This window comes from Ricinus communis, chromosome 8, assembly GCF_019578655.1.
Source record: "Ricinus communis isolate WT05 ecotype wild-type chromosome 8, ASM1957865v1, whole genome shotgun sequence".
NCBI lineage: Eukaryota > Viridiplantae > Streptophyta > Magnoliopsida > Malpighiales > Euphorbiaceae > Ricinus > Ricinus communis.
The window spans coordinates 21,955,357-21,981,887 of record NC_063263.1 but is presented as its reverse complement, the minus strand read 5'-3'; the positions used below and the strand labels follow the sequence as shown (position 1 = coordinate 21,981,887).

At 29.9% G+C, this 26,531-nt stretch overlaps 3 protein-coding genes across 4 annotated transcripts; 2 read left to right on the top strand and 1 right to left on the bottom strand.

Annotated features, from left to right (window-relative positions):
• Positions 1 to 576: 576 nt before the first annotated feature.
• LOC125370871 lies at positions 577 to 2,656 on the bottom strand. Its single transcript, XM_048378165.1, has 2 exons — positions 2,522 to 2,656; positions 577 to 1,317 (listed from the first exon to the last, which is right to left on the bottom strand). Exons 1-2 carry the CDS (start codon positions 2,654 to 2,656, stop codon positions 1,093 to 1,095), a joined length of 360 nt encoding a protein of 119 aa, XP_048234122.1. The 3' UTR covers positions 577 to 1,092.
• Positions 2,657 to 2,687: 31 nt separating this feature from the next.
• On the top strand, positions 2,688 to 12,386 carry LOC8267283 (uncharacterized protein At4g17910). 2 transcript variants are annotated; one of them, XM_048378162.1, is made up of 17 exons: positions 2,688 to 2,826; positions 3,341 to 3,396; positions 3,491 to 3,554; positions 3,673 to 3,718; positions 3,921 to 4,045; positions 5,257 to 5,327; positions 5,489 to 5,564; positions 5,676 to 5,765; positions 6,910 to 6,983; positions 8,473 to 8,560; positions 9,181 to 9,307; positions 9,390 to 9,494; positions 10,182 to 10,311; positions 10,417 to 10,468; positions 10,554 to 10,598; positions 11,750 to 11,848; positions 11,993 to 12,386. In XM_048378162.1, exons 2-17 carry the CDS (start codon positions 3,347 to 3,349, stop codon positions 12,143 to 12,145), a joined length of 1,395 nt encoding a protein of 464 aa, XP_048234119.1. In that variant the 5' UTR covers positions 2,688 to 2,826; positions 3,341 to 3,346; the 3' UTR covers positions 12,146 to 12,386. The 2 variants fall into 2 exon arrangements, with proteins under 2 accessions (XP_048234119.1, XP_048234120.1); XM_048378163.1 differs by lacking the exons at positions 3,673 to 3,718; positions 3,921 to 4,045 and having other exon boundaries at positions 3,491 to 3,494.
• Positions 12,387 to 15,910: 3,524 nt separating this feature from the next.
• Positions 15,911 to 20,747, top strand: LOC8267284 (non-specific lipid transfer protein GPI-anchored 2). The gene is made up of 3 exons (XM_002521583.4): positions 15,911 to 16,514; positions 19,460 to 19,531; positions 20,497 to 20,747. Exons 1-3 carry the CDS (start codon positions 16,085 to 16,087, stop codon positions 20,628 to 20,630), a joined length of 636 nt encoding a protein of 211 aa, XP_002521629.1. The 5' UTR covers positions 15,911 to 16,084; the 3' UTR covers positions 20,631 to 20,747.
• Positions 20,748 to 26,531: the final 5,784 nt, after the last annotated feature.

Sequence of the window (26,531 nt, the reverse complement as noted above, 5' to 3'; positions counted from 1 at the left end):
GCTAACGACGAGTACCAAGTGTCGTATTCCCCAAAGAACGTGTGAACCTAAACCTACTCAATCTTCTCTGTTATCTAATCTTAAAAATGGCATTGAATGCTAAATACGAAATGAACTAAAGCTACTCTAATTGTTATCTAACTACGGCTACTAGGGAAGGATTAATTCAAGTTAAGGAATAACCCCTTGGGAATTCTTGTCTCTAGGGAATGGAAACTAAAGATGGAATTGATTGATTGAATTCAATTTCCGTGGAAAAATCTCTACACAATTAACGCCTTTCTCAAGGACACTAACATCTTAACTTAGATTAATTAGGTTGAAATCTCTTCCTAACTCTAATTATCCAAATTAGCATTATTGTATCATTTAACACTATTGAGAGTTGTTAATTCTCAATCCGGTAGAACGAACACCTTATCTCTAGGCGAATTCAATTCTAGGTTGCAAAGGACAATCCAAACCTAAACGTCTTTCTTAAGAATATTTAAATTCCAATAATCATTGAACAAGATATGAAGAACAAATCAATAAGCACTTCCATTGCAAACCAATATTGAAAATCAATACATTCAATTCAAAAGTTAAGTACAAAAATTCCTAGATAAAGAACCCCAATGGGTTAACAAGTTCAGCTAATCATGTTCATTATCAAAACCCACAAGAATTTAATTACAACAATGAGTAAAGGTAGAGAAGCCCGAATACACTCTTGGATAAGAGTAAACAACTCCAATTCCTCTTGCCCAATCTTGAATCGATTCTTGTTCCTCTTGCTCGAATTGAAACCAATCAACGAACCTCGCCCAATCTTCAATCTTCAAAGAGAATCCAATTGAAACCTTGGTCCAAGTCTCCTTTTTTCTTAATTCCACCTCAGAAAACCCTTAGAGAGAGAAAAGAAAAGAGTTTGAGACGTCCTTACCCCCCTTTTTTCGCGTTTCCCTTTTTTCTTTCTTTTAATTAATTCGTCCAGCTGTCGCGAACATGGCCGTGTTGATGACCGTGTTGGGAACACGGCCTGGTATTGGTGGGCGTGTTGGGAACACGGCCCTGTGCTGATGGCCGTATTACTCTCTGTGGTCGTGCTCCTTAACGCTTCTTTTTTCTGTTGTCAAATGCACCCAACACGGCCCGTTTTGGTGCCCGTTTTGGGAACACGGCTTGCTCTTCAGAACGTGTTAGGAACACGACCAGTGTTAAAACCAACACGGTCGTGTTCAGCTTCCTCATGCGCGAACTTGACTTGTTTCGGCAACTTTGATGTCCAATTCTGCTCCAATTCTTCCCTTTATCACTCTTTGACTTCTTTTGGACCTAATGCACATAAATAGACGCATAGGGTGAGTGTTGGGACCAATTCACATCCAAATGTACATAAATCAGTCTTAAAAACCCCATTTAGATGTGTGTACTCTACACACATCAGACAACAAAGGAAAACAAAAAAAAAATCTTTTTTCTTATTATGGATTAAAGGTATTTTTGATAATGGATTTATATTGTTATTGTTGTTTGTTTGTTTAATTGATTATCTAAAAAGAAGATGAAAAAAAAAAAATGCCAATGGAGAAAATAAAAGCAAAAATAAATTTTTTTATCAAGTATTGGGAATAAATAAAGACTACACTGCATTGTAACATCAAATTATAAAGCAAGAGGATTCAATTCCTCTTTTTCAAATGTGAGGGGCTTAATTATAAAAAAAAAAAAAAAAAAAATTAAAGTTCATGAGCACCATTATACCTTTTGCTATTTCAATATTAAAAATATGTGTTTGTATCAGCCCTTATAAAACATGCGAAAAAGTCTATTAACTTAAGGGTTTTGTGACACCAAATTATAAAGTAAGAAAATATAATTCTATTATTTTAAACATGAAGAATTTAATTAAAAAAATTAAAATGGAGTAGCCTAATACCCTTATAATTTAACATATTCATCATTATGTATATAAACTTATTTAAATATCTTACTTTTAATAACATCATATATTATACATGCTAATATCAAATTTATATAATTATTTAGTCCATCCAAACTAATATTAAAAGAAAAAGTGTTACCTGCATTATGTAAACCAGCTTTTAGTATACATAAAAATCATGGTCGATACTACAATAATTTCATTAGACTAATTATAACAGTAAAATTAATTAATATTATGTATATTTAGAGATATAAAATTTAATAATATAATTAGTTTAATATTTTAAATTTTTTAATTTAATACAATAGATATTTTATTCTATATTTTTTATGATATCTAAATATATTTTGATGTATAATTTCATCTAATTTTTTAAATATATTATGTATAAATATTTTAATATTATTATATGTCTGTAAAATTAAATGAAAAATTAAAATTATTTAACAGATTATAAAAATAGAATTTAAGTGTTTGTTATACTAAATTAGAAGTTAAAATATAGAGTGACTAAATAATTAAGATTTATCTGCTTAAATATGGTTATACCAATTAATTAAAGAGCTTCAATTTTACTAAAAAAACAAATACCTTGTCAAGAGGAACAGAAGCAACTGAATCATGAACCTCCTTTGACTTTAGCAATGATTGATTAGCTGTTTCTAAAATCTTAATCGGTGAAAGACTAACACCAACTATAGAGCCTGGAAGCTCCATTTCAACCATCAAATAAAATGCACATCAGATTCAATCAGATGAGAGTTTAGACGCGAAAAAATATAGGTAAATTAAAAAAAGAAAAAAACTGAGAAGACCTTTCTTCTTTGAATTCTTGCGACGAGAACTGAAGGCGGAGATAGCCGTAAGAGCGAGAATAGCAGCAGCTCCGAGTCAAGGTAATTAGATTCCGCTCTTGATTCACATTTTCTCTGTGTTTGCTTCACTTTTCGCCATTTTGGGGGTTTGGGGCGGAAAGGAAACGAAAATTATAACTGCTCAAAATTTTTGAGACAGCAGGGGAAAGAAATGAAGTGGGATTAGGAGTTAAGAAGGGGCATAGCAAGTGTAACGGAAAGAGGAAGGAGGAGAGGAAGTGAGAAAATTTGTATGAACATCAATTAAATCAAATAAGATAAGAAAGAGAGAAATGGCCTCAAAGGATAGAGAGAGTGCCATGTAGGAAAGAGAGAACTATGCTACATCATTGTTTTTATATAGATATAGATTTCAGCTCACCAGTTCCATACCTGCCACTGAACAATCCTATAAAAGAAACTGAATAAAAAATGGGATTGAATTTCAGGAAATGCCAAATGAATTCCCCATTTGATGCATCATTTTCTTTATGATATTGGAATTCTGATTTGTCTTCTATTTTGTTTATCTCTACTTCCACACACACACACGCAGAGCTTAATGGATTCTTCATCGAATACTTTCAATCCCAACAAACGCCTCAAAGAAGAGTAATCTCTCTCTCTCTCTCTCTGTCTCCTAATTTTATGCTTCTATTTTATTTATTTATTTCATATTTATAAATATGTGGCAAATTGTGGTTAGATTTGTAAGCAATTTGAGTGGATCTTCCATGCTTGAAATCGCTGCACTTTCCTCTGTTATCCCTGTAAGTCACATTTTTATTTAATTAATTTCTATTTTCTTTAGTTCAGTGTCTCGTTCACTTAAGTATTCTTCTAACTTTCCTATATATATATATATATATATATACTTTTTATTTTCAGCTTCTCTTTGTTTTGCAACACTCCATCTCATCCTATTACAAAACTGGTAAATTTTTTAAATATTTTCTTTTTTTTCCATTCTATCAATTATTTAATCTCTTCTGCAATTCTCTTTATTATTATTATTATTTTAGTGCATTGTTTTCCATTGTCAGTGGGTAATATTCATGAATTCTGACATTATTTTAATGTAGATAATGTGACTACTAGTAACAATGTTCATAATATTGCTGTTTTATTGGCTGTAGGTTGTGATTTATCAACCAAAAAAGATGACAATGTGCAGCCCCGGTCTAAGAGTTTGGGGATTTACATGGTGTTTTTAACCGTCGATTTTCTTTTCATTGTTTTGCTCACACTTTTGTTTTTGACTGTAAGTGATTTCCAAGGACTTTACTTTTCGTTGTTTGGAATGTCTAAAAATGCAAGAGTTCAGTTTGAATAAGTCCTAGTTAGTCAATTCTCATATTTGGTACTAGCATTTTGATTCCATTTTGAAAGATTTGAATTGAAAACATGTCAAAAGTGCAAATGAGGCCTATGAGAACAAGTACTAGTTCAAATCTAGCTGATATAGGCTGGTCAGTTAAGCAATTAGTGTGGAAATTCATTCAGCAGTTATATCCCTGGCTTATGTGATAAGCAGTGAGTTTGTTCAAGTTCCCAATTTGTTGCAACTGTAGCATCAGTTATTTAATTAGTTAAACTTAATAAAGCTACTGTTAGTTATGTGTGCTGATGAATAACAACATGCAGATTCTGTCTCTCTTTTCAATCTCTTGTATTTACCAGTTACTCTTGTGACTTGGACTTAACTGCTTAACTATTTCTCCTGCCTATTCCTTTACTGACTAGATATTGATCAACTACAGACTATTCTTTCTAAAGTTGGATTGTATTATTTTCATTGATGTGAGTCATTTGTTTCTGAGGCTTATCTTTATCTTCTCCTTTCACAATTTGGTTAGGTTTGTGTGATTTTAGTTCTGTTTATACTTATAGGCCTTTCAGTTGTTCGCATTATGATTCATTTGATAAATATTGGGAAATTTTGGTTGTGCCTACTTCTCTGTGCTGGGGCGGATCCAAAATTTGTGTCAGTGGGGGGAATATATACACATCTTATATAAGACGTTTAATATTTATAGTATATCATAATGTACTTTATATTCAATTCTAAACTTTTAGCCGACAAATTTACACTAGATTAAATGAATTTAGTATTTATTGTAATTTAAAGCAGCCAATTAGTCTAATTCTTAAAACACTAATTAGTTTTGAGTTAGTCTAAATTAAATATAAATTTGCTAAACAATCAATATAAATTTGAGTGTGAAAGTAAATTCAAATTGTGAAGAAAAATATTTTGTTGCAGGGTCAAACTTGAACTTTAACTGTGGGGGCAAATGCAAACAATAAATAGAAAATATTACTTTTGCTATATGTAAATTTGAAGGGACTTTCTGGGGGCAGTGTAGGCAAGTGCCCCCATTGCCCACATGCTAAATCCATGTCTCTGTGTCAAGTAAAACTGTATGAACATTTAATTCTGCTCTTAAATCCTAAAATACTTACTGGTGGCAGGTTCTAGCGGATTGGACATTTATATCGGCGATCTTATTGATGGCACTCATTTTCTCTATTGCAGCTAAAAGGTAGAACTTGTAAGTTACAAACTTCGACATCGGGGTTACTATCGTTATTATTTTCTGGGAGTGCTATTTTATGAGCCGCATTTATTGTGATCTAGAATGTTGCATGAGTAGCTGATCCTTAGGTAACATATTGATTATGTATCCATCGCTCTTGAACGCAGGGCTGTAAGTTCTACCTCTAATTCTCAAGGGTCCCTTTCTCTCAGGGCACATGTTTCCTCATACAGGGTTCTTGTGGTACTCGGGTCTTAATTCATCTACATCCTTTATCTATTGTTACAATAATTTTAAGGAATCAATTTGTTTGCTCTGCTTTTCCGTCTTGGCTCATGAACTTTACTAACGCAGATGGTTGTTACTTGCCTTTGCATTTTGGCCGTTGATTTTAGAATATATCCAAGAAGATATGCTAAGACTGAGACCTACGGTACAAGTGTGGTAAGAATTTTTTATTTTTTTCTTTCTAATGCTGCATCTGGACACTTCAATGGATTATCAAATTATGATGATCTTCTTTATCAAATTATGATGATGTTCTTTCTTCCTTATCTGGTTTCTATAGATATTATTTTGCTTTCTAGTTCAGTTTACAGTAGATGATTATTCTTAGATTTATTTAACATGAGACTTTGTGTAAATTTTAACTAAATATATCTTGTAAGTCAAGACATATTTTGAATGCTTTTGTGGCCCTTATAATGTCATTTTTTATTGAAGGTAACAATTAATTAATTAATCATTCTTTTATTCTTACATATTGCCATTGAAACTGTGATTTATATATTAGGGTTACTTGACAAAGCTTTTTCTTAATTAGACTCTATTCAGCATTTGATATTGCACTAGCTGAAATCTTTTCCAATGTGGCTGGCGGGACACATCTTTTATTTATGTTGAAAAGCAGCTAAAGTTTTACTACCTGTTGTACTTTTAAAATATTATTACTTCATACAGTAGAAGTGAATGATTTTTGGGTATTTTGGCCCTCATAGTTTCTTGAATTAGGGGTTTACATAAATGATGCACTGCAACTTTCTGTTACAGTCATGGTGCAGTGAAATGGATTAAACTCAGCTAAGTCTTGAATCCAATTTAGTTAGGATCTGTTACATGGATTCCTTTCCTACAATCTGCTTAGGTTAAGGGTCTATTTCTAGACAGGTCTAATAATTCTATCTGTTTTCACCATTTCAACCCAAGTGATCCCAGGCCTACATTTATAGATAATGACAACTTATTGAGTTTTTTCTTCTTTGGATCTTTGTTGCTGTCTCAGTTCCTGCAGATCTCTTTTGATCCTTTTGTATTCCGAATTTCTGATCTTTTTTTCTTGTTTACCAACTAAGTTTGAAACCATTAGTCATACTTGACGCTTTATCCTTAATTCTTGAACCCAATCCCTTTAATCTCTAATTTCAGCCATGTTGAACCTTAGTTGATTCCTGTTTAAACTAGCCCATTCTTGGATGCTTAGCTTGGAGCAAGAGAATAGTATTAAGTTTATTCATGATTAGATTGTGCATTGTGATGATTACTTTTGCTCATAGAAACTTATGACTTTGAACTTTATTGATGATTTCAGATGGATCTTGGAGTTGGCTCCTTTATACTGGCAAATTCACTAGTTTCACGGCAAGCACGGAGTGTCTCTTTGGTGTGAGTCTTTTATGCTTTGTAGCTATGTAAGAGTTTAATTCATCTTTTGAATACGTAAATGCAATGATTGATAATTTTTAATATATGTTCTAAATGTGTGATATATAATATGGAAGGTGGGACTTCTTTTCTATGTCCCATTTGTCTGCAACTTAAAGAAAGAAAAATTTCTGCTTGATGAAAGCTAAGAGATAAAAGATACGTAAATGCAATGATTGATAATTTTCAATAATATGTTCTAAACGTGTGATATATAATATGGAAGGTGGCACTTCTTTCTATGTCCCATTTGTCTGCAACTTAAAGAAAGAAAAATTTCTGATTGATGAAAACTAAGAGATAAAAGACCACTAAACTACAGAATTTATTCCTGGAACTAGGAGAATTTACAATGAAAGGGATTGATATAATTTTCTTGTGACTGATTTTGACGAGGTTGTACAGAAGAAGAGCCTTATCCTGTCGGCGCATCTCATCTCTTAGCTTCCTGATTCTTTCTGGCAGAATACAGAATTTATGTCATCCTAGTATATTGCTGAGGTCTTGTTTAGTTGTCCACTTGCAGATTCCTTACAGCAACAAGTTCTCAATCATCAGTGCATCAATATAACTAATTGGCCCCGGAGATTTTATTTAATGCACACTTTTATTCTTATCTTTTTGAAATCAAATATTTGGCACTTAAGGACCATTTTAGACTCTGGAAAAGGATCACATTATGTATTAGACCACTAATAGAAGTTTTTTCTTTTGTTTGGTTCTTCCACCCCTTAATCAACCCTATTATATATCAAAAAAATAAATGGAATGCATATTCAAAGAACCAATACTTAGGTACTAATTCTTCAAGGAAGGTTCAACTTGGCCAATTTAGTTGGTTTACTTTTTTGGTTGTCAAATTCAATGACCATTGGTTGCTGTATATTAAGTCTAACTTTACTATGGACTATCTCAGTTTTTTCTTTGCCAAGGTTGTATTGTCTGCTTTCAAGAGGATGAGGAATCAAAAGTATTAGTTTCTAATCTATAGGAGTATTCACGTGGTACGATGTATGCTAACATAGGTTTGTGATGCTTCCCCTTATGAGTTTGATGCCTGGGAGTTATACCTCATAGATACAGTTCTCTAGTTTACACTCAATGGTCAAGCAGCTCAGTATTGGATTGTTGTGTGGGCTGACTGACATTTCTTTGATTCATACATCTCAAATTGCTATTTGCTGGTTGGTGTCATTTCAACTGTTGGTACTGTTCTATCTTTCAGTTTCATGTTTAAAAGGAGAATTAATTAGGAGCTATATTCTATTTTACATGCCTTTTAATTGTTTTATCTTTTGAATAACTGACATTCCTTATTGTTTAAACTTTTCCCATTATATGCTGAGATATGCTACCATTTGCTTGAATATTGCATAATTTGCGGTTCTTTTGTTATAGTGTGTTAATGGCTATGCTGCTGGGTTCTTAATGTTGGCTTATACTATTTTAGGAACTTGAAGACTACTATTCAATCAGTTAGTCCACTGCTATTTCTTGGGTTTGGACGACTTCTATCCACTAAAACGGTGGACTATCAGGTAATGGAAATATGATACCTGTAATGAGTGTTAGGTCAAAGCTTTTTCTTTATAAGAGCTTAAATAGAATTTAAGGAGTGTTGCAAATCGATAATGTTTGAGGTTCTTTCCAAGCATGATCTTGTATATGCTTAAGTTACAACCTTTTAGGAGTCCAATCAGTTATATTTATCTCAATTTTCAACAGGTTTATTCTGTCCTATCCTTATTGTCCGTCATCATAAATAGTGAATCAATCAGCAGTGTAGAAATGGGCCCTGTAATTTTTAGGCTATAAATATATAATAGTTCCATATCAAATTTCTAGCTATTCAAATTTTATGATTGCAGTAGAAGAGAAAAATAGACCAAAGTTGTTATTGTTATGTTGATATCTTGAGGTGCTATTTATATTTATTTGATTCTTGTGAGAATCAATTGCTAGGAATGCCAATAGTCCTTGTACAGGTCTCATTTATAAGCTCCGTCTGGCAAATAAAATTTTAGAATTATACATAAGCAGGACTGTAATGATCTGCTGCTTATTTAATTTGCTGTCAAATTGTTATTTCATGCTGCCTTGAACTTCTTTTGTATTACAGTTCTTATGTGCAAGCCTGTTCCTTTTTCTTATCTTATAGGTTCATATAGGAGAATATGGAATGCACTGGAATTTCTTTTTCACTCTAGCTGCTGTATCAATTCTTACCTCCATGATTAGAGTTCCTCCAAAATATTCAGGAATTCTTGGTTTGGCAATCCTGATTGGTATATTTTCAACCATATTCTAGTTATACCCATCAAAAAAAAAATATTTTGCTTAGCTTTCCAGCTGACATTGATTTGGCAGGTTATCAATTTTGGTTAAATAATGGATTAAATGGGTATTTGCTTTCTAATAAAAGGGGAGCAGGTATCATAAGCAAAAATAAGGAGGGAGTATTTAGCATACTTGGTGAGTACAATCTGGAAATCAATTGAATAACATCTTAGCTTATTATGCTATGTGAGTTTTGATTTTTCATCTGTTTTTTCGTGCAATCAATTGTCCTGCCTTTCTAGCAGAATTTGTAATCGACTTTTGGTTCTACATATGCAAATTTTGGTTGTGAAATAACCAAAATTCTTTTCACTTTATAGTAGGTCTTTGGCCCTTATAATCCTCAGATTGTGCGGGTCTCATGTAATCAAATTATGGTATGGCTGATAAACTACTTGAACATCAAAGACATATGCTAATACTTTTAAGTGCTTCAGTAACAAAGTCACTAGCTGATGCACCTAGGTTTTATTGACAATTGGAACTGGCAGATTCCAAATTTCACCTCAATGTTAAAGTCCCGGTCATTATATGTGTTCCTGGCCAAACAATAGCACATTCTGATAACCTTGGTATTAGTATAAGTTCAGAAAATTCATGGTAAATAACTCTTGAAAATGAAATGTAGAGCAACTGAGCAAGAAAAGAATTTGTTCATGTAGATTTGCCAGTATTACCTCTATTTTGGAACTTGATCATCTTCTGAGCATGTTTCTGAGTGTCTTAGTTCACTCATTTCTCTGCATATGATTTTGGCATAATTTTCTTGTTTCTATTTCTTATTAAAGAAATATTCTAGTTACTGTCTGTTGTCATTTGTAGGATATTGGGGCATGTACCTTCTTGGTGTCCAGTTGGGTTACCATCTATTCTTTGGAAACCATCCCTCTGCTGCAAATAAAAGCAATAATTGGGCGAGGATCAGAGTCTTGTTTCTTTCAGTGCTGTTTTGGTATTCCTTTCTATTTTAAGCAACTATCTATGATCAGCATTTTCTTCAATAAATTGGTTACTAGATATAATATGACCTGTCCTTTTCTTGTGGACTTTCTTGCAGGTTGATAACCCTGTTTCTAGACAGGCATGTTGAAAGAGTTTCCCGTAGGATGGTAGGATATGTTGCTCTGTTTGATCTTTTTCATGCAACTGTTTTAGTGACTTTGGTACAATAATGAACAAAACCCTTTTCTGCAGTGCAACTTGGCTTATGTCACCCTGGTACTGGCTCAAAACCTTCAGGTACTTGCTTACCAGTCTTTAAGGTTTCATTTATTCTGCAAGTATTCGAGGAATATTTAAAACTTAAGAAGTAGATAGATAATGCCCAGAGGTGCAAAATCGCAGCAGGTAGGATTTCCCTTTTACCACGTACTTCCTGATTTCCAGCGAAGTAACTTCCTATGGGATGTCAGCAAGAACAACTTCTTGAATGAGAAAAAATTAATTGAATTTATTGCTCACGCTTTTCTTAGGGTTGAGACTAATGGTGTTATTATATTTTTATTGTTTCTGGAAATTGGCAAGTGAATCAAATGCAACTAATTAAGCAAAATGCACTTTCTAGGAACAACATGGTAGACCGAACACTAGAAGGTACACTTCCTAGTAAATAATTTCTCGAGCGACTTGTCAGCCTAGTAAGTCTTTAAGAAGCCTGCATTAATGGGAAAAAGGGAAGGGGGAGAGGGCCGGTGGTGAGTGCCAGATAAATTCAACTACACAATGCATATTTGTGGTATGTTAGCCCCAGAGACATTGTACAAGCAGGCTAAGGATCCCTTGCAAAGTGTTTTCAAGAAACAAAAATACTCGAGGGAAGCGAATAGCTAGTTAGTCTTTTTTAGTTCTTGCTGAGTTCATGTCTGTTATAACTCTGGGCAGGGGTTGTCTGGAACCCAAAAGATGTGTAGGTAGTCTATGGGAAAATGAGTTCGCAACTGGGAAAAATAGCTTTTTGGCTTTTTAGGAAAATAGGCAAGCACAACTACTATATGCTTATCAAACATGGCACATAAATGACATGATGCTCCCAGTTTGTTGAGAGTGCAAATTGGCGTTAATGTCATTGACCTCATGTGGGAAACCATTTTTGTGAAAAGTAACCCTCTTCTTTTTGGCTTTTGCTTTTGCTTTTGTATTACTTGCCCTTTTATTTCCATTACTCTTTTATTTTTCTTTCTCTTGGTCAAGGCACATGCTGATGAAGTAATTAAAAGCAAAAATAAAACCAGGTTTTGCAGAAGAAGATTTTAATAAGAAAAACTTCAAGCATTTTTTGCTAGAGCGATGATGCTTTTGCTGTTCAAGGAATTCTTTATTTGTGCCATGCTGCCAATAGGCTAGCGTAGTTGACAGCTAATATATTGTATACATATATTCTTCTTGTTCAGGTTTTGGCCATACTAATGCTCTCTGATTTCATTGCTGGAAGCAAAATATCAGTGCTTGAAGAAGCAATTGATCGGAATTTGCTAGGCACATTTCTTCTGGTGATAAATCATTTCGGCCGATTCTGGCACTTGAACATGCTTTCATTATTCATCGACTGAAATGCTTTCCCCTCCAAAACCCCCCCAAAATAACACTAATCAAGCTCACAATTCTCTCTTTTATTTATTTATTTTCTTTTGCAGGCAAATGTGCTCACAGGACTGGTAAACTTATCTGTGGATACCCTGTTTGCCACATCACCGGTAGCTCTATTTATCTTAATTGTTTATGCTTATGTTTTATCTATCATTGCTGGAATTGTGCACTTTTCCGGTATCAGGCTAAGATTTTGGTAAGGGTGTTGAGATAATCTGAATTTCTTGTTGCTGGCTGTGGATCAATGCTGTGATGTTTTGATATAGCAGTTGGTGTTAGAAAGAATTTCAGAACTAGGTTCTGTTCCATTCTACATGGCCAACAGCAAATTGTACGTGCAACTCTGTTTTTGTCTCCTTTTTTTCTTTTTTCCTACTGTAATAATTTATGTTGTATAATGTAGTCAAGTAGTTTATATAGAACATGCTTAATGATTATATATTTGTAACTGTTTTTCCGTGATTTTATTTTTTGTACACGTCTTTATCGATGACAACGATTGTTACATTAATTACTTTTTTGCGTCCTAAATTTTGTTATTAGTATTTGTAGTCGCTGATCATCTACCATCTCGCAGTAGATGTGTTGTCGCTATTACTTTGTTTATAAGAATTAGTTAAATTTTTTTAAAAAATTGAAATCGGACTTCCTTATTAAAAGGTTATATATGTATGCGTATAACAAAAGATTGAATATATAAATAGTAATTTGATAAATGACTAATTTAATGAAGGATTTTAAATGAGCTTTTTATTGAGCTGAGTTACTCGATTATATATATATATGCTAAAGAGGTTAAACATCAATTTTGAGGATAACTGTAAATTGAAATAATAATTAAGAAGTGTTGGAAGATTTATTTTGTTTTTGGAAGAAAGAAGTGTTGGAAGTGAAGAAAGTAAACTACTGCAGTGTTCATGTATTCAGCATGTTAAGGTATGCTTTATTGATGCATAAAATGCCTATAAAAGATGAAAGCTAAAACTATCTTTCTATTTAGAGCTCTAAATATCATTACTGTCTTTTTCCCCCTTCTTATTTCTAGAAGAAAGATGAGCATAATTTGTGAACATGTTAATTGGAAATGATTCTAAGTGACATAATTCTGCAAACTGGTATTGCTAAACGTCTTTGAATAAACCATCTCAGTTAGCCCAATAGTTTGACTATAATACAACCATCCCTAGCACATGAAAGAATCGAATATCAGCTCAAGGGGGTGAGTATATGGTCGGTTCAGTTTGAAATTTAATCGAATCAGTTCTACTGAATAAATCAAATTAATTTTGAAAATAAATCAGATCAAACCGAATTTAAAATAAAATAAAATTAATTGATTTATATGTGAATATAAACTAAACTGAATAGAGTAGTAACGCAAATTATAATAACTAATCACTTTGGACATTTTATTTCATAACAAAAATAAGAATACATTTTACTAAATAATTAAAGAAAATATTAATTATTTCAATTAAATGGAATCGAATCGATATAATTTCAGTTTTTTAAAAACTTAAATTGAATTTATAAAAAATTAATTGAACCGAATTGAACAAAATCGATTTAGTTGAATCCTTAGGTTTTTAAAAATTTTTGCTCAGCCTTACTCGGCTCCTTTGCATTTGCTTAGCTAGACACTCTATAGACCACAAAGAATAACATGTCAACATGTGAACATGTGACGGCTTTAAAGAGATTAGGTATTTCATTTTTCTCCTTTCAAGTTTTATCCCAATAACACCTTCATAAATGCTTTCCTTCATTCTCCAAGGCTATCAACTTCCAACTCCCAAGAAGAGAAAGAAACAAGCATATAAACAAACCCATCACCACCTCTTTGTAAAATCATGTGGACAACATTTCTTGTGGTCCCTTCTTTTGGTTTGCCCTTTTGTTTTTTATTTTATTTTTTATACACAATATTTCAAGGGTTTAACACAAAAGGAATGAAGAATTGTAAGCTTTCTTAACCTATGGACAAGGTTAATATTGTGTAGTATTGAAATGCTTTATTACATATAGCTAGCTTTCTTGTGACTTAGTGCATTTATGTGTGATCTCAACAACTAACTACCAATTTTGTTAGGGTACTTTGCCAGGTTGTAAATGACCAGAAACTTTATTTTTTTTACTTGTTTTATCATATAATAATATATGAACAAAGCTACTGACCTTAATGTGAATATATATTAATTATTATAAATACAGACAGGAAATATAAAGTTAAAACTTACCCAAATTGAAAGATATATTTATCGTCAAACTAAATCTGTAAATGCTATTGGAAAATATTCTATTATTATTATTCTTCATGCTTTTTTCTGGTCAATTATTACTTTTCATTCTTGAAAATATCACCAATTCTTCAAAAAATCAGAATTATTGAGTACTCTTTAATTTTGTTTTCTCTCACAAAGCTAAACTATAAAACGGTGCAATCTTCAGTTTAATTGATTTATTAATTTTTATAAGATATCGGGTATTTATTTATATAAAAAATGCATCCATAAAATAATTTAAGAATTAAAAGTGACAATTTATTAAATTTTTTTCCTTAAAAATGTAAATGTAATTTCCACAAAGTTGCTAGGACTATAACTTTCTTCTTTTATGCTAAAAAATCTTCAAGTAAGGAAAATGCAATAGACTTTAGCCTTTTATGCTGTAAAAATAGCTCCATCTTTATAAGAAAAAAAAAAGTCATTTTATTTATTTATTTTGTAAAATATGCACCGACTGATGAGAACACAAACAGCATTATGTTTAATACTATAATTTCGTGCACGATTAAGCAAGCAATTTGGTGTTTGAATATATATATATATATATATATATATATATATATATATATATATATATATATATATATGCTTTCCCTCTCTAGCAGCTAACTTCCAATTATGAAAATAAAAATTATTTGATTGGTAAATCTTAGCACATATAAAAATATTTCCAAAATAAAAAAATGATAGGTTTAGTGTTTTATTTGATTTTTTTTTTAATTGGAAATTTTTTGTTACAATACTAAGTTTTGCCTCCTAAAAATTGAAGTGAATCTCTGCCACTGCATGCAACTGTTTATTACCCTTCTGCATGAGAAGTTCTTAAATCAACTCTATTCTGAATTGAGTAATTTCTTTTGAACATTGTAGTATGGTCTTTAGCTTCCATTTAGATTCAAAAAAAGAAACTATATTAAATATTTTAAAATTTTTATATTGTTGTTGAGAGAGTAAACAGACTCTAATAAAAGTGATAAATTCGCATTAATAATAATGAAAAGATTTTAACTCTAAAATTTTCTAATTTTTAGAAGTAAAAATACTAACTAGACTAGTTTTGATAAAAATTATATATATATATATATATATATTAGTCATCTAATATCAAAATATAAAACATCATTACATACGTGTCAGTCTTTTATTAGTGGCATTCATTTTACTAAGCTTGTCATATATCATGAATATTGAAGAATAGTACTTGCTTGCATGAATCCTAGTTGTTGCTTCAATCCTTTTCTTTCTTTATTTCTTCCCTTAAGTTATTAAATTCCGAGATAGAGCCATCAAACAATAATTACATCTAAAAGACTTTAAACTATCACAAGAGATTTTAACAATAATACATCCTCACATGCTAATATTTATAAATTTATCGAGTAATAAGTATACACTTTTATTTTATGAATTAAAATATTTAATTAATAATATATAGATAGAAAGTTTCGATTTTTATAATTTAATATGAATTTTTAACATTAAGAAATTAGTGAAACTCTTTTAAATTTATATTTTAAGGTTTCATTTAATAATATTTGAGTAAAGTCCTCTCATTTATAACTTTAAAAAATAGAAAATAGCAGAAGAATAAACCAAACAAATAGAATGAGTATTCTTCAATACTGAAAGAGTGTAAAAGCTTTGAATGTAATGACAATAAAGTGCTACGACTTTGTTGGCAGTTACATATTTATTAACTTTGGCTACCTGTTTTTCAAGTCTGTTTTCATTATATAACATTTTCACAACTACTCTCCTTCACAAACTAACCCACTCATAATAGTAACACACACCAATACTTGTGAGTGAGAGAAACTCGACCAGTATAACCACCGCCACCACCACCACATAAGAATGCACAGTTTGCCTTCCTGTCCGGCGGCCGCCATCTGGGCCGCCATTATTTTGTCCTCAACATTGTGTATGGTGTCTGCTCAAGCACCCGCCTCTGCACCTGCACCCTTTTCAGGAATGGGACCTTCAGTACCAGAAATGCCTTTAGGGCCGTCAGCACCAGGACCGGCCACAAACGACTGCTTGACACCTCTTTTAAACATGTCGGACTGCCTGAGTTATGTGACAGAGTCAAGTAATGTGACTGTTCCTGATAAGAATTGCTGCCCGGAGCTAGCCGGATTGTTGGATGGTAACCCTATATGTTTGTGTCAGTTGCTGGGTAATAGTAACCTGACAGAGTCTTATGGCTTTAAGATTGATGTTAATAGAGCTCTCAAACTTCCTTCTATATGTCGGGTCAGTACTCCTCCAGTTAGCCTGTGCTCAGGTACTTCTTCTGATTCTTACTTGTGCTCTTTATTTCTTCATTTTTAACCTGATTATTATATGACGAACAAACAGTAGAAAATAATATCAAGAAGAAAAGAAACCTGATGATGATCCAAAAATCTCTTGAACGCAATGGAAAGGAAATATTGGCATTATTGTATATTGACTTAAAATATATGCTAATTTTTAGTATACCAGGTGTAGCAGCGAAAAATAGAGATTTAACATTAATTAATAATCTATTTATTAAGGTAAGATTATTTCTAAAATATATAATACTTTCATTCAACTTTATTTGCAATTTGTATAAGCATTAATATATGAATTCAGTTTTTTTTTCAATTAATACTATTATTTTTAATAATTTTTTTATTAAAACATTCTTAATAAATTTTTTAATATACGTACAATAATGTAAACATTAAATAAACTTATCAATCTGTCTATAATTTTTGAGATTTAAATAAAAAAATTTATTAAAATTTAAAAAGTTTTGCATAGTAAGTTTCAATTTTTAAATTAAATAAATAAAATTTAATTATAGGTGTTGGTATTTTTATTAACTAATACAGAATATTCTAAATATTTAATTATTAAACTAACAAATAAAAAAGAAAAATGACGTATACTTTTTAACTAAAAAGAAAAAGTAACCAATTAAAATTGCATGAAAGGAGTCTATAACATTAGCATATACGTTTTAAATCTAATTCCATGTCTTTTCGTGTATGTTTCTTTTTTTTCCTTCTTTGTAAATGTAAGAAATATAGCCGTTGAAATTCAGAACCGTATTGAAGTTTAGAATTGAGATATAACGTTAAGCTAACTTTCTGGCTGTACTTTTTTAATTCTTTTACAAAAGGAAAAAAGAAAACATCTAAATTTAGTAATTTGGTGTTTATAATTTATTTATTTATTATTTAAATTTAATATATATACTATAATTAATAAAAGAGATATTTTAATATTAAATAATTGACATATATTTATTTATTTAAAATTAATAAATATATATTAATTATTTATTAATTTAATATATAAATAGAAACATATAATCAAATTTGAAAAGAATTTCCATTTATTTAAGGGCAATCAATGCATAAGGTGGGTTGCTGTTGAGCTTCTTTAATGTCAGCCAATTAACCTGGCAGTCCTATCATACAATCTCACAGCTAATGGCACCGAAATCTTTGATGAATTTGCCTTAGCATTTATGCTCGTGGGGACCTCAACATTACTATTTTGTTTGGGATCTTTTTCACACCTCACCTTGCGTATATAATAAATAGTAACTTTCTATTACTACAGCCTCAACCCTACCCAATTTTCCACTACTCTCAGTGGCTAGGGGTGAGGCACCGTTCAATTTCTATTACTTTTAATGAATTATTTTTGAAGTATTTGACCTTAAAGTTGATTTTATTATATAATTATTTATCGACCGGTCTTGTGTGGTCAAATCTCAATTTATTATTGGAGGGGCAAGACGGATCTATAAATATAAGTTAACGGGGCAAATTAGATTAATATTTTTTTTTATGTTGAAGTTGAATATGATAAGAAATATTTAAATAATTTTGACTACTGATTCAAAATTAATAGTTAAAATTTTATTATTTAATAAAAAATTATTAATTTTTTTAAATTTATACTTTTAATAAAAATTTCAACCGTTAGATTTTAAATACAACGAAGAAGAGAATCTCAATTAATAAAGTTTTGAATTATATATGCATTTTTATCCCAAACCAAACCATGAAGGCAGAAGAACAACTATTAATCCATAATTATCATTTATCAAGAGGTTTCTGGGAACAGTCAGGGCAAGTGCCTGTATTGTTCCCACTGTAAATGCGTCGATGGATAGAGTTGAATTAAGAAGGAATTAATCCTTTTCTCTTAGGAGGCCTCGATGTTATTTGATGCCATTTTGATATTTTTTAATTTTTTTAAATTACTGTTTTAGTTATTTTTAATTTTTCTTTAACAATTAAAAAAAACTGAAAAATATAAAAAATAAATAAATAAAAAACAACAATACTATAAATTTAAAAAATTTAAAAATATTTACATAGTAAAAAAATATTCTTTTAATTTATTTTAAAATATTTATGAGAAGTTTCTTTCATATTTATTTAAGTCAATTAAATATTTTAATAATCTTTATCTTAAGAACTAGTTTAATGAATTAATTTATTATATATAATGTGTTTTTCTATAGAAAAATTATTATATAAAATAAAAGGATTTAGAGATGAACCACCTAAAATCTTGGTCTTGCATCATCATTTCAGTCATCTCATCTGTTTAGTTGTTTTTGCCTTGTTTTCTTTTATACTTTTGAAATTCTCTCATTTCTAATTTTAACTTAAAAAGATTTTAGTTTCTCATTAGTTATTTATCCGTGCATTGCAGCGTTATTAATATTAGATTATAGAATAAAATTTATAGATATAATTTTTTAAATTTTTTAATATTTAATATATTTTAAAAAATAATAAAAAATTAACTACTTTTAAATATTTTAATTTTTTTAAAATTTTAAAATTTTATTAATATAATAATATAAAATTATTCTAAAAATATTTATTAATTAATTCTAGTATTATTATAAATTAATATGATCAATATAATTGATATTACTAATTTTTAAAATTTAAAATTAATAGATAATTAAATAATTAATTATTAATGAATATAATATTTAAAAATATTATTTTTTATAATTAGAATGGTTATCTAATTAAAAAATTAACTTATTAGTTAATATGATATTAAAATATCTTTTTAAATAATTATTATTTAATTAGAAAATTAAATATTATTTAATTAAAAATTAATTTATTATTAATATATTATCTCTAATTTTAGAATCAGCATTTAATTTTTAATGTAATTAAATTAATATATACACTGGTTAAAATTTATGTATGCAATTTTCAGTGGCGGGATACCCAGTTCCAGGTCCAATAGCAAGTGAAGCATCTCCCTCGCCAATGGATAACCAAACCCCAGGTATTTAAGACATAAGATTCTACATTTTCTTATGGTTATTTATTTTATTTCTTATTTAAATTTTGTTTTATTTTTTTCAATGAATTAGCTTTTTTACTTCCATAATTGAGAAATTAATTTGGCCAATTCGAGTCAAGTAAAGATCCATTTGCTTCTGATTTTCAATAATTTCAAGTTATTTAACTCAATTGATAAACTTTTAGGATTAAACTTTCAATTACTTTATCATTCCTTTAATTGTTTTAGATTTGTATTATTTCTTTAATTATAAAGGAGAAAAGAAAAAAATTTAAACTTACCCGAGATATAAAAATTGTGATGCAATTTTTGTAATTGTAAATATATTATTTTCAGGCATTATTAAGATATTTTGGTGCATTCTCAAGTTAAGGTTAAGTGAAGAAAAACATTTCTTTATAAAACTACTGTGGATGGATATTTATATAGTTGGCTTAATTGTCAAAAAATCTCGAAGTTTATATTTATTATTAAATTTATAATGTAATTTAAAATTTTAAAATTTTAGCACTATATTTTGATATTAATTTTTAATTTTAGCTTTCAGTAAGAATAAAAAATTGTTACATCGATATTAAAGTTGTTGACTCATCCCATTATTAAAATGTTATTATTTAAGCATGTAAAATTAAAGAAATTACAAAGTTAAGAAAGAAAAATAATAATTTTATGTGTTTAAACAATAATATTTTACTAACGAGAGTCATGATTTAATCTTTTTTTTCGTTATTGCTAGAGTCTTCATCATATTAACAAATTTACTTGATGATTTTACTGAAAGTTAAAATTGAAATTAATATTAAAGTATGATACTAAATTTTAAAAATTTAAAATTTATATGGTAAATATGATAACAAATGTAAAAGTTGAATTATTTTTTTTTTAGAAATTAAGCCTATATAGTTAGTGGTGAAATTCCATTTTATTTGATAATATATAATTTGCAGGTGTTGCGCCACCAGAAGGGTTAGCTAGCAGTCCATCAACTGGAAACAATGGCAATGGAGCTTCAGGTGTTGCAGGGTCTGCACAAGCATTCTTTGTTGGCTTAGCATTTTCATTTCTTCTAACATTCTTCTGAGACTGGGTTTTTGTGGTCGGATTTCAGTTTCTCCATTCTTCAAAAGTCGTAACCTATTTAATGATAATATATTTCCAGTAGCACCAATAATTAAGACATGGAAATTGTTAAAATTTATTCTTTGTAGACAGACGTCCTTTTTGTTTGGTCACTGTTACACGCTTTTAATTTAAAGAATTCCTTGCGCCTTCTAGCCTCATGGAAAATGACGGAAAGTTGGTTTTTAATTAAGGGTGGTTATACGAATACCTTTTCTTTGGTTATAATTAAGGGTGGTTATACAAATACCTTTTCTTTTTTCAAGTAGGACCAATTGCATTTTTAATCACGAAGTTTTGCACTTTTTGCAATTTTAACATACGCCTTTTCAATTTTAGCAAATCCAGTCACCTAGTTCCATTTCTTTGTAATTCGAAGCACCGGTGTAAAACCTAGTGGGTTGCTTCCAATGTGTCAGGCAGAGATTAGCCGAGTTAGTCTACTGTTTTAATATAAGTCCAAGTCAATCTTATGCGTTTTGGTGTCAATAACAAAAACCCTAAAATTAAATTTGAGCTCCTAACCCTAAAAAGAACAATTGATAAAAAAACCCTAAGAAGAACAAAACTCTCACATTCCTTAAATGTCTAATAAAAGCAATCGAACACCAAACTTCCTATTATCAGGAACATCCGCTTCCTACAAGAGCTCAACGGCTGTAATGATGTGCTATTATCAGGCACATCCACTATTAGCTACTTTTCACGGAATAAATTATCCAACAACAATTACTATAAAAAACCAAAGAAATCGCTTGCTCAAAGTAACGTTACTTTGCTCGAGCCTTTACCTAAATTAACTTAAATTTTGGAGCGATTCTTCGAATATATTATCTGAATCATTCTCATTTGTGTTTTGCAGATTGACAAGAATAGATCGCCCTTCTTGTAGATTGGAATATTTATTAATGGATAAAAAGGGAGTAATTCGATTACAATTATAGACACTAAATTTTATTCTAAAGGTAAGTTATTGAACACAGACAATGCAAAAGGAAAATGAAGAAAAAAAAAGCCATTTTAAATGCTTCTTAATCGTCTAGTTTGTAGTGGATTTCATCAGAAATTATACAATTGATCCAGAAAGAAGAAGAGACCAGAAGGTCCATGCTTAGGCAGCAACGTTAACTTCAAAAAGCAGCAGCGAAAAAGACTTTGTTCCTCTGAACACGTCAAGGACCAATAGCTTGATGTAGGTTTAGAAGAATAAGGCCGACATTCGATATCCGAACCCTGTGAGGGAGCAGATTGCAGACTCGAGGAACAAAAATAAATTATGTACATTTTATAATGGTCATGGTCATGACACCGAGGACTGCATTCATCTCAAAAGAGAGAATTAAAAGGTTAATTGAGAGAGACCATCTTAAGCGGTTCATTGCTGGGGGGAGAAGGTCGGTCCGATAGAAGTAGAGGTTCTGAGGGATCTAAAGGATCAAGGAATAGAGATTGGGAGAGGTTCTCATAAAAAAAAGACGACGAGAGAGGAGATATGAACATCATCATTGGCGGAGCCATGTTTGTTGCTAAAAGCTCCAAGAGAAAGATGGGCCAGTTATGATGGCCGAGCATGAAAAGCTCCTGGATATAGTCTTCTCATAAAAAAATAGAGGGAGAATTGAGATGCCTTACCAGGACGCCCTAGTAATTTTGGGATTTATTGAGAACTACTGAGTAAGGAGACTATTCATTAATCATGGAAGCGCAATCCACATCATGACTTTGGAGTGCTACAAGGCAATTAGTGGCGAGGTAATGAATCTGAAACCTTGCACAACACCACTTCTAAACTTAGGTAGCCAACCAATGCAACCTTTAGGAATTGTAGAGTTGACTGTGGAGCTCGGACAAGAAACTGGAAAAGCGGATAGAATAAAAGAGTTAACCAAAAAGTGGCGAACTTTATTCATGATAATCGATATCCTATTTGCATACAACGTAGTCTTCGGGCGACCTATGCTGATGGAGACTAAAGCAGCCACGAGCATTCACTATTTAAAGTTGAAAATACCGACTTTTAAAGGGGTCATAACCGTTCTTGGCAATCAGAAAGCGGTGAGAGAATGCTATCTTACCGGGTTAAAGGGATCCTGTCAAGCACTTCCAGTAGAAGCTTCATTACATCTAACTGAAGAGGGTCTAGCAAAGGAGTGTTTATCTTGCCTCTAAGTTTTCCCCTACTTTCTTTATAAATAAAAAAGAAAATCTTAGGCTAGGGGGTTGGCAACTAAGTATAGAACGACTGATAAGTTTTTGTCAAAACAAAAAGAGCATATTCTGAGTTTTAGAGAAATGCTAAACACTTTGAATTCCTACCCTATTTTCAAACTGACTTCTACTCCTCCTCTAGAGACTCAAGAGACTGCACAATAAGGTGATAACCTAAGAGCTTTTCAATCAATAATCTCATCATGCTTTATTTTCTTCTTTTATGATTGCTGCTTCATTTTTTAATTTATTAACTTGATTGTATCTATTAGATATTCATGATTAGGTTTTTACATGTTAGATCTAGGTTTGATATATGCCTCACATGATTAGATTTAGATTTTTCATGACATTAGCTTATGAGTATCATTTTGGTTATTTTCACATGGTTAGAGTTTAGATCTGTTAGTTTTCATGAGAATTAATTAGATTCCTATGTTTAGGGTTTTTAATTGGTTTTTCCATGATTGATATATGTTGATATTCATATTTGCTTTTTAATGAAAATTGTCAATCATGCCATGTCTTAAGTTAAGTTTTCTTATTTGTATTTGCCATATAGTAGATTTGCCCATTTAACTAACCTGTACTTTTAATCATCAATATATTTAGGATCTATTAATTCCATTATTATTACTTTTCATATGAGTATTACTTATTTTGGCATGATGATAAATGATTAGATTTCATCTCTATTTCTATTTGGCTAAATCACTGCCTATTTGACTTGTTATTGTCTGTTCTCACATGTTAGGGTTTAATCCTTATATTTTGATTTTTTTTTGCTTTATTTGATTTGATTTTTATATTTTACTAATTATTTTTTATATTTTTATACATATCTATGTTTTTGGAGCTTAAAAACGCTGAAAGTTGCAAAATAGTTGAAATCTACCGCTCGAAGTGCCATACAACTGACTAGCTAAGCTCTACAGCCGATCAGCTGTTCAACTCCCTAGATTGCCCGTTTTGACTAATTTTTGCCCGTTTTAGCCAGTTTTCATTTATTTTCAGTTAGTCGTTGTAGGAAGGATGTAATGTTATCATTTTCTTACTTTCTTACTTTCTTTTTGCTTATTTTTTTATTTTTGTACTCTACAGATAGTGGATAATATCTAATTGATGTGTGATTGCCAATTAAATCAACCCATATTAGACATAGGCTTAAAATCGAATTTTGGCATGTAATCTTTAGTCCATTAGACTAAAGAAATTGTAAATTGGTCTTAATCATAAAATTTGATTATACTTAGGTAGGCTTTGCCATGTTTAATAACAATTTAACCTATATAGACTAAAAGTTAAAACAGGCTTTGGCATGCAAAAACTAGCCAAGCTAGGTTAAAGGAATGGTAAGCTTAGACTTAATCAATGAAATTAGACTTAGACTAAATGGGTTATTATATGAAATATGAGTAGTCAATTATGAGATTAGGCAAGGCTTAATAAAACTTTGCTAGAATTAGGGGGATCCATGTCATGTTTTGTTGCTTATGTATAGAAATTAGGATTCTTTACACAAATATTCTTTTCTACGACAATAATAACAGTTTTACCTTCAAAAAAATCAGCTTACAAAAATACGCTCGTTTAGGCATAAAATTAGGAGAAATATGCTCAACTTTTTACTTTTCAATGTCTCTTTCTTCAATAATAAAAGTATATTTCCATATCTAAATTTACTCTTTTCTTCTTTGTTTTTTTTTTTGATATATTTATTTCTCTATTCTTTGCTTTTGTTTTCTTACAAATTTGAATTTATTAAATATGTTCATTAGATCTACACTCACTTTCTTCTTTTTAAAATAAAATAAAATTTCTTCTTTTTTATATGTAATTGAACTCTACTATTACTTTTACTTTGCCAAGCCATATTATTGTCCATCAAGAGCTATGGACGCTAGACCATATCTTACATTTTCAAGTAGCATTCAATATCTATAGTTCGTCTTAATAATATGTACAAAATTTATAAACCAATGCTAATATGCAACATACACAAATTTAATCATTTGTCTTAGTAATACATATATGTTTTAATCATTCTTTTTAGCAATTAATATCAATTTTTATTTTTTTTAAATTAGTAAAATATATATGGTCTGGGTTATAATATCAAAGGAGCTCTTAGATTAATTGTATTTAAGGTAGTGAAATTATACTTTTATTAATTATCTTCAAAAAAAATTATCACTAAAGAGTTTCATCTCTAAACATTATTACCTATCGGCATATAATTAATTATATATAACAACAGTCTTTTGATTTATTGTGGCAATATTGAACAAGTCTTTTATACTCGCATGGTTTTACATGTAAAAATTTTATAATTTTCATAATTTATTATGTTTTATGACTCGTTTTCTTTTCTATTTTCTAATTATATTATTTTTCTTTTGCATTTCAACTTTTTTTCTCTGATGTCTATCACTTTAGTTGTATTTTTTACGTAAAAAAAGACATTTTAAAATATTTTAATTATATATATATATATATATATATATATATATATATATATAATTCAATAATTCAAATAATTTTTTAGATAGTGTTAAAAAAGCCAAACTTTGTATAAAAATATTCAACAAATTTTAAGAAAATCAAAATAACAATAATTTTCTAAAATTTTACATAATAAAGAGAACTCAAATAAAAGATATCAGAAAAAGAAAAAGAAAATATTGATGTCTAGAAGAAAAATATAACAATTGAATGAAAGAAATTGAAGACAATTCTATATAAATATGAACATCAACCAAATATAAACCAAACATTAATCATACATCCACCAAACATCAACTAAACATCAATAAAATCATTTAAAGTAATTAGTTCTAGAACACAAAATGCACTTGATTTGATTTTTTTTCTTCATGTTTCTACATGAGTTTTTTTTTTATATCGTTTTTTCTTTCTTTCTCCATAAAAAATGCCAATCAATTTGTCAATACAATCTATTATTATTTTTTCAATTTTATTATATATGTATAAAAGAAAAAATAAAGTATTTAAGGTTGCTTTTGTGGATGTATATATATTGAATATAGTTGGGTTCTTATTGTTTATTGCAATAATATAAATTTCTATTATATTTAAGTATGATTTTTAAGGATACTTTAATAATTTAATAAATTTTGAAACATTAAATGTTTCGAGGCATGTTTAAACGTGCTAATTTATCTTTTATTGATTATATTTCATTTATTGTGTTTCTCTTAAGTTATTTTATTTTAATATATTTTATATTATTTATACTTCTATTTTAATTTATGTAGCTATCATATTACGAAAAGAAGTCTTAATGCTTGCACAAGTACCAAAGAGACCTTACCAGCCTCAATATATTAAAATAGCTAATAAAAGATTATGCAAAATTTTTATCAGATGACTCAATAGAAACAATGGATTTTCATGAAATGTCAACTGTTTAAAATTACTATTAATTTATAAATGGTAAGGTCTAATCTACCAAATGACTAGTTTTAACATCTTAATATTAATTGGACCAAAATTGAATAATATTAACGTGCTCTATTCTACACTCATTCACTTAACTCCTTCATTAATTAATTACTTAAATTCTAATTTTATAAATGCCTTGCCTAATAACACTAATTAAAAATTCTCCTCAAACTAAATTAATATTTTAATTAGT

What these genes read in the sequence shown, in the direction of transcription:
- LOC125370871 (XM_048378165.1), bottom strand. Translation starts at nt 2,656, where the DNA reads ATGGTTGAAATGGAGCTTCCAGGCTCTATAGTTGGTGTTAGTCTTTCA. An exon ending in CTTCTGTTCCTCTTGACAAG is followed by an intron (nt 1,318 to 2,521) that starts GTATTTGTTTTT and finishes TATGTGCATTAG; the next exon opens with GTCCAAAAGAAGTCAAAGAG.
- LOC8267283 (XM_048378162.1), top strand. Translation starts at nt 3,347, where the DNA reads ATGGATTCTTCATCGAATACTTTCAATCCCAACAAACGCCTCAAAGAA. An exon ending in TCACACTTTTGTTTTTGACT is followed by an intron (nt 4,046 to 5,256) that starts GTAAGTGATTTC and finishes TACTGGTGGCAG; the next exon opens with GTTCTAGCGGATTGGACATT. An exon ending in TTTCTTTCAGTGCTGTTTTG is followed by an intron (nt 10,312 to 10,416) that starts GTATTCCTTTCT and finishes ACTTTCTTGCAG; the next exon opens with GTTGATAACCCTGTTTCTAG.
- LOC8267284 (XM_002521583.4), top strand. Translation starts at nt 16,085, where the DNA reads ATGCACAGTTTGCCTTCCTGTCCGGCGGCCGCCATCTGGGCCGCCATT. An exon ending in TCCAGTTAGCCTGTGCTCAG is followed by an intron (nt 16,515 to 19,459) that starts GTACTTCTTCTG and finishes TGCAATTTTCAG; the next exon opens with TGGCGGGATACCCAGTTCCA. An exon ending in AATGGATAACCAAACCCCAG is followed by an intron (nt 19,532 to 20,496) that starts GTATTTAAGACA and finishes TATAATTTGCAG; the next exon opens with GTGTTGCGCCACCAGAAGGG.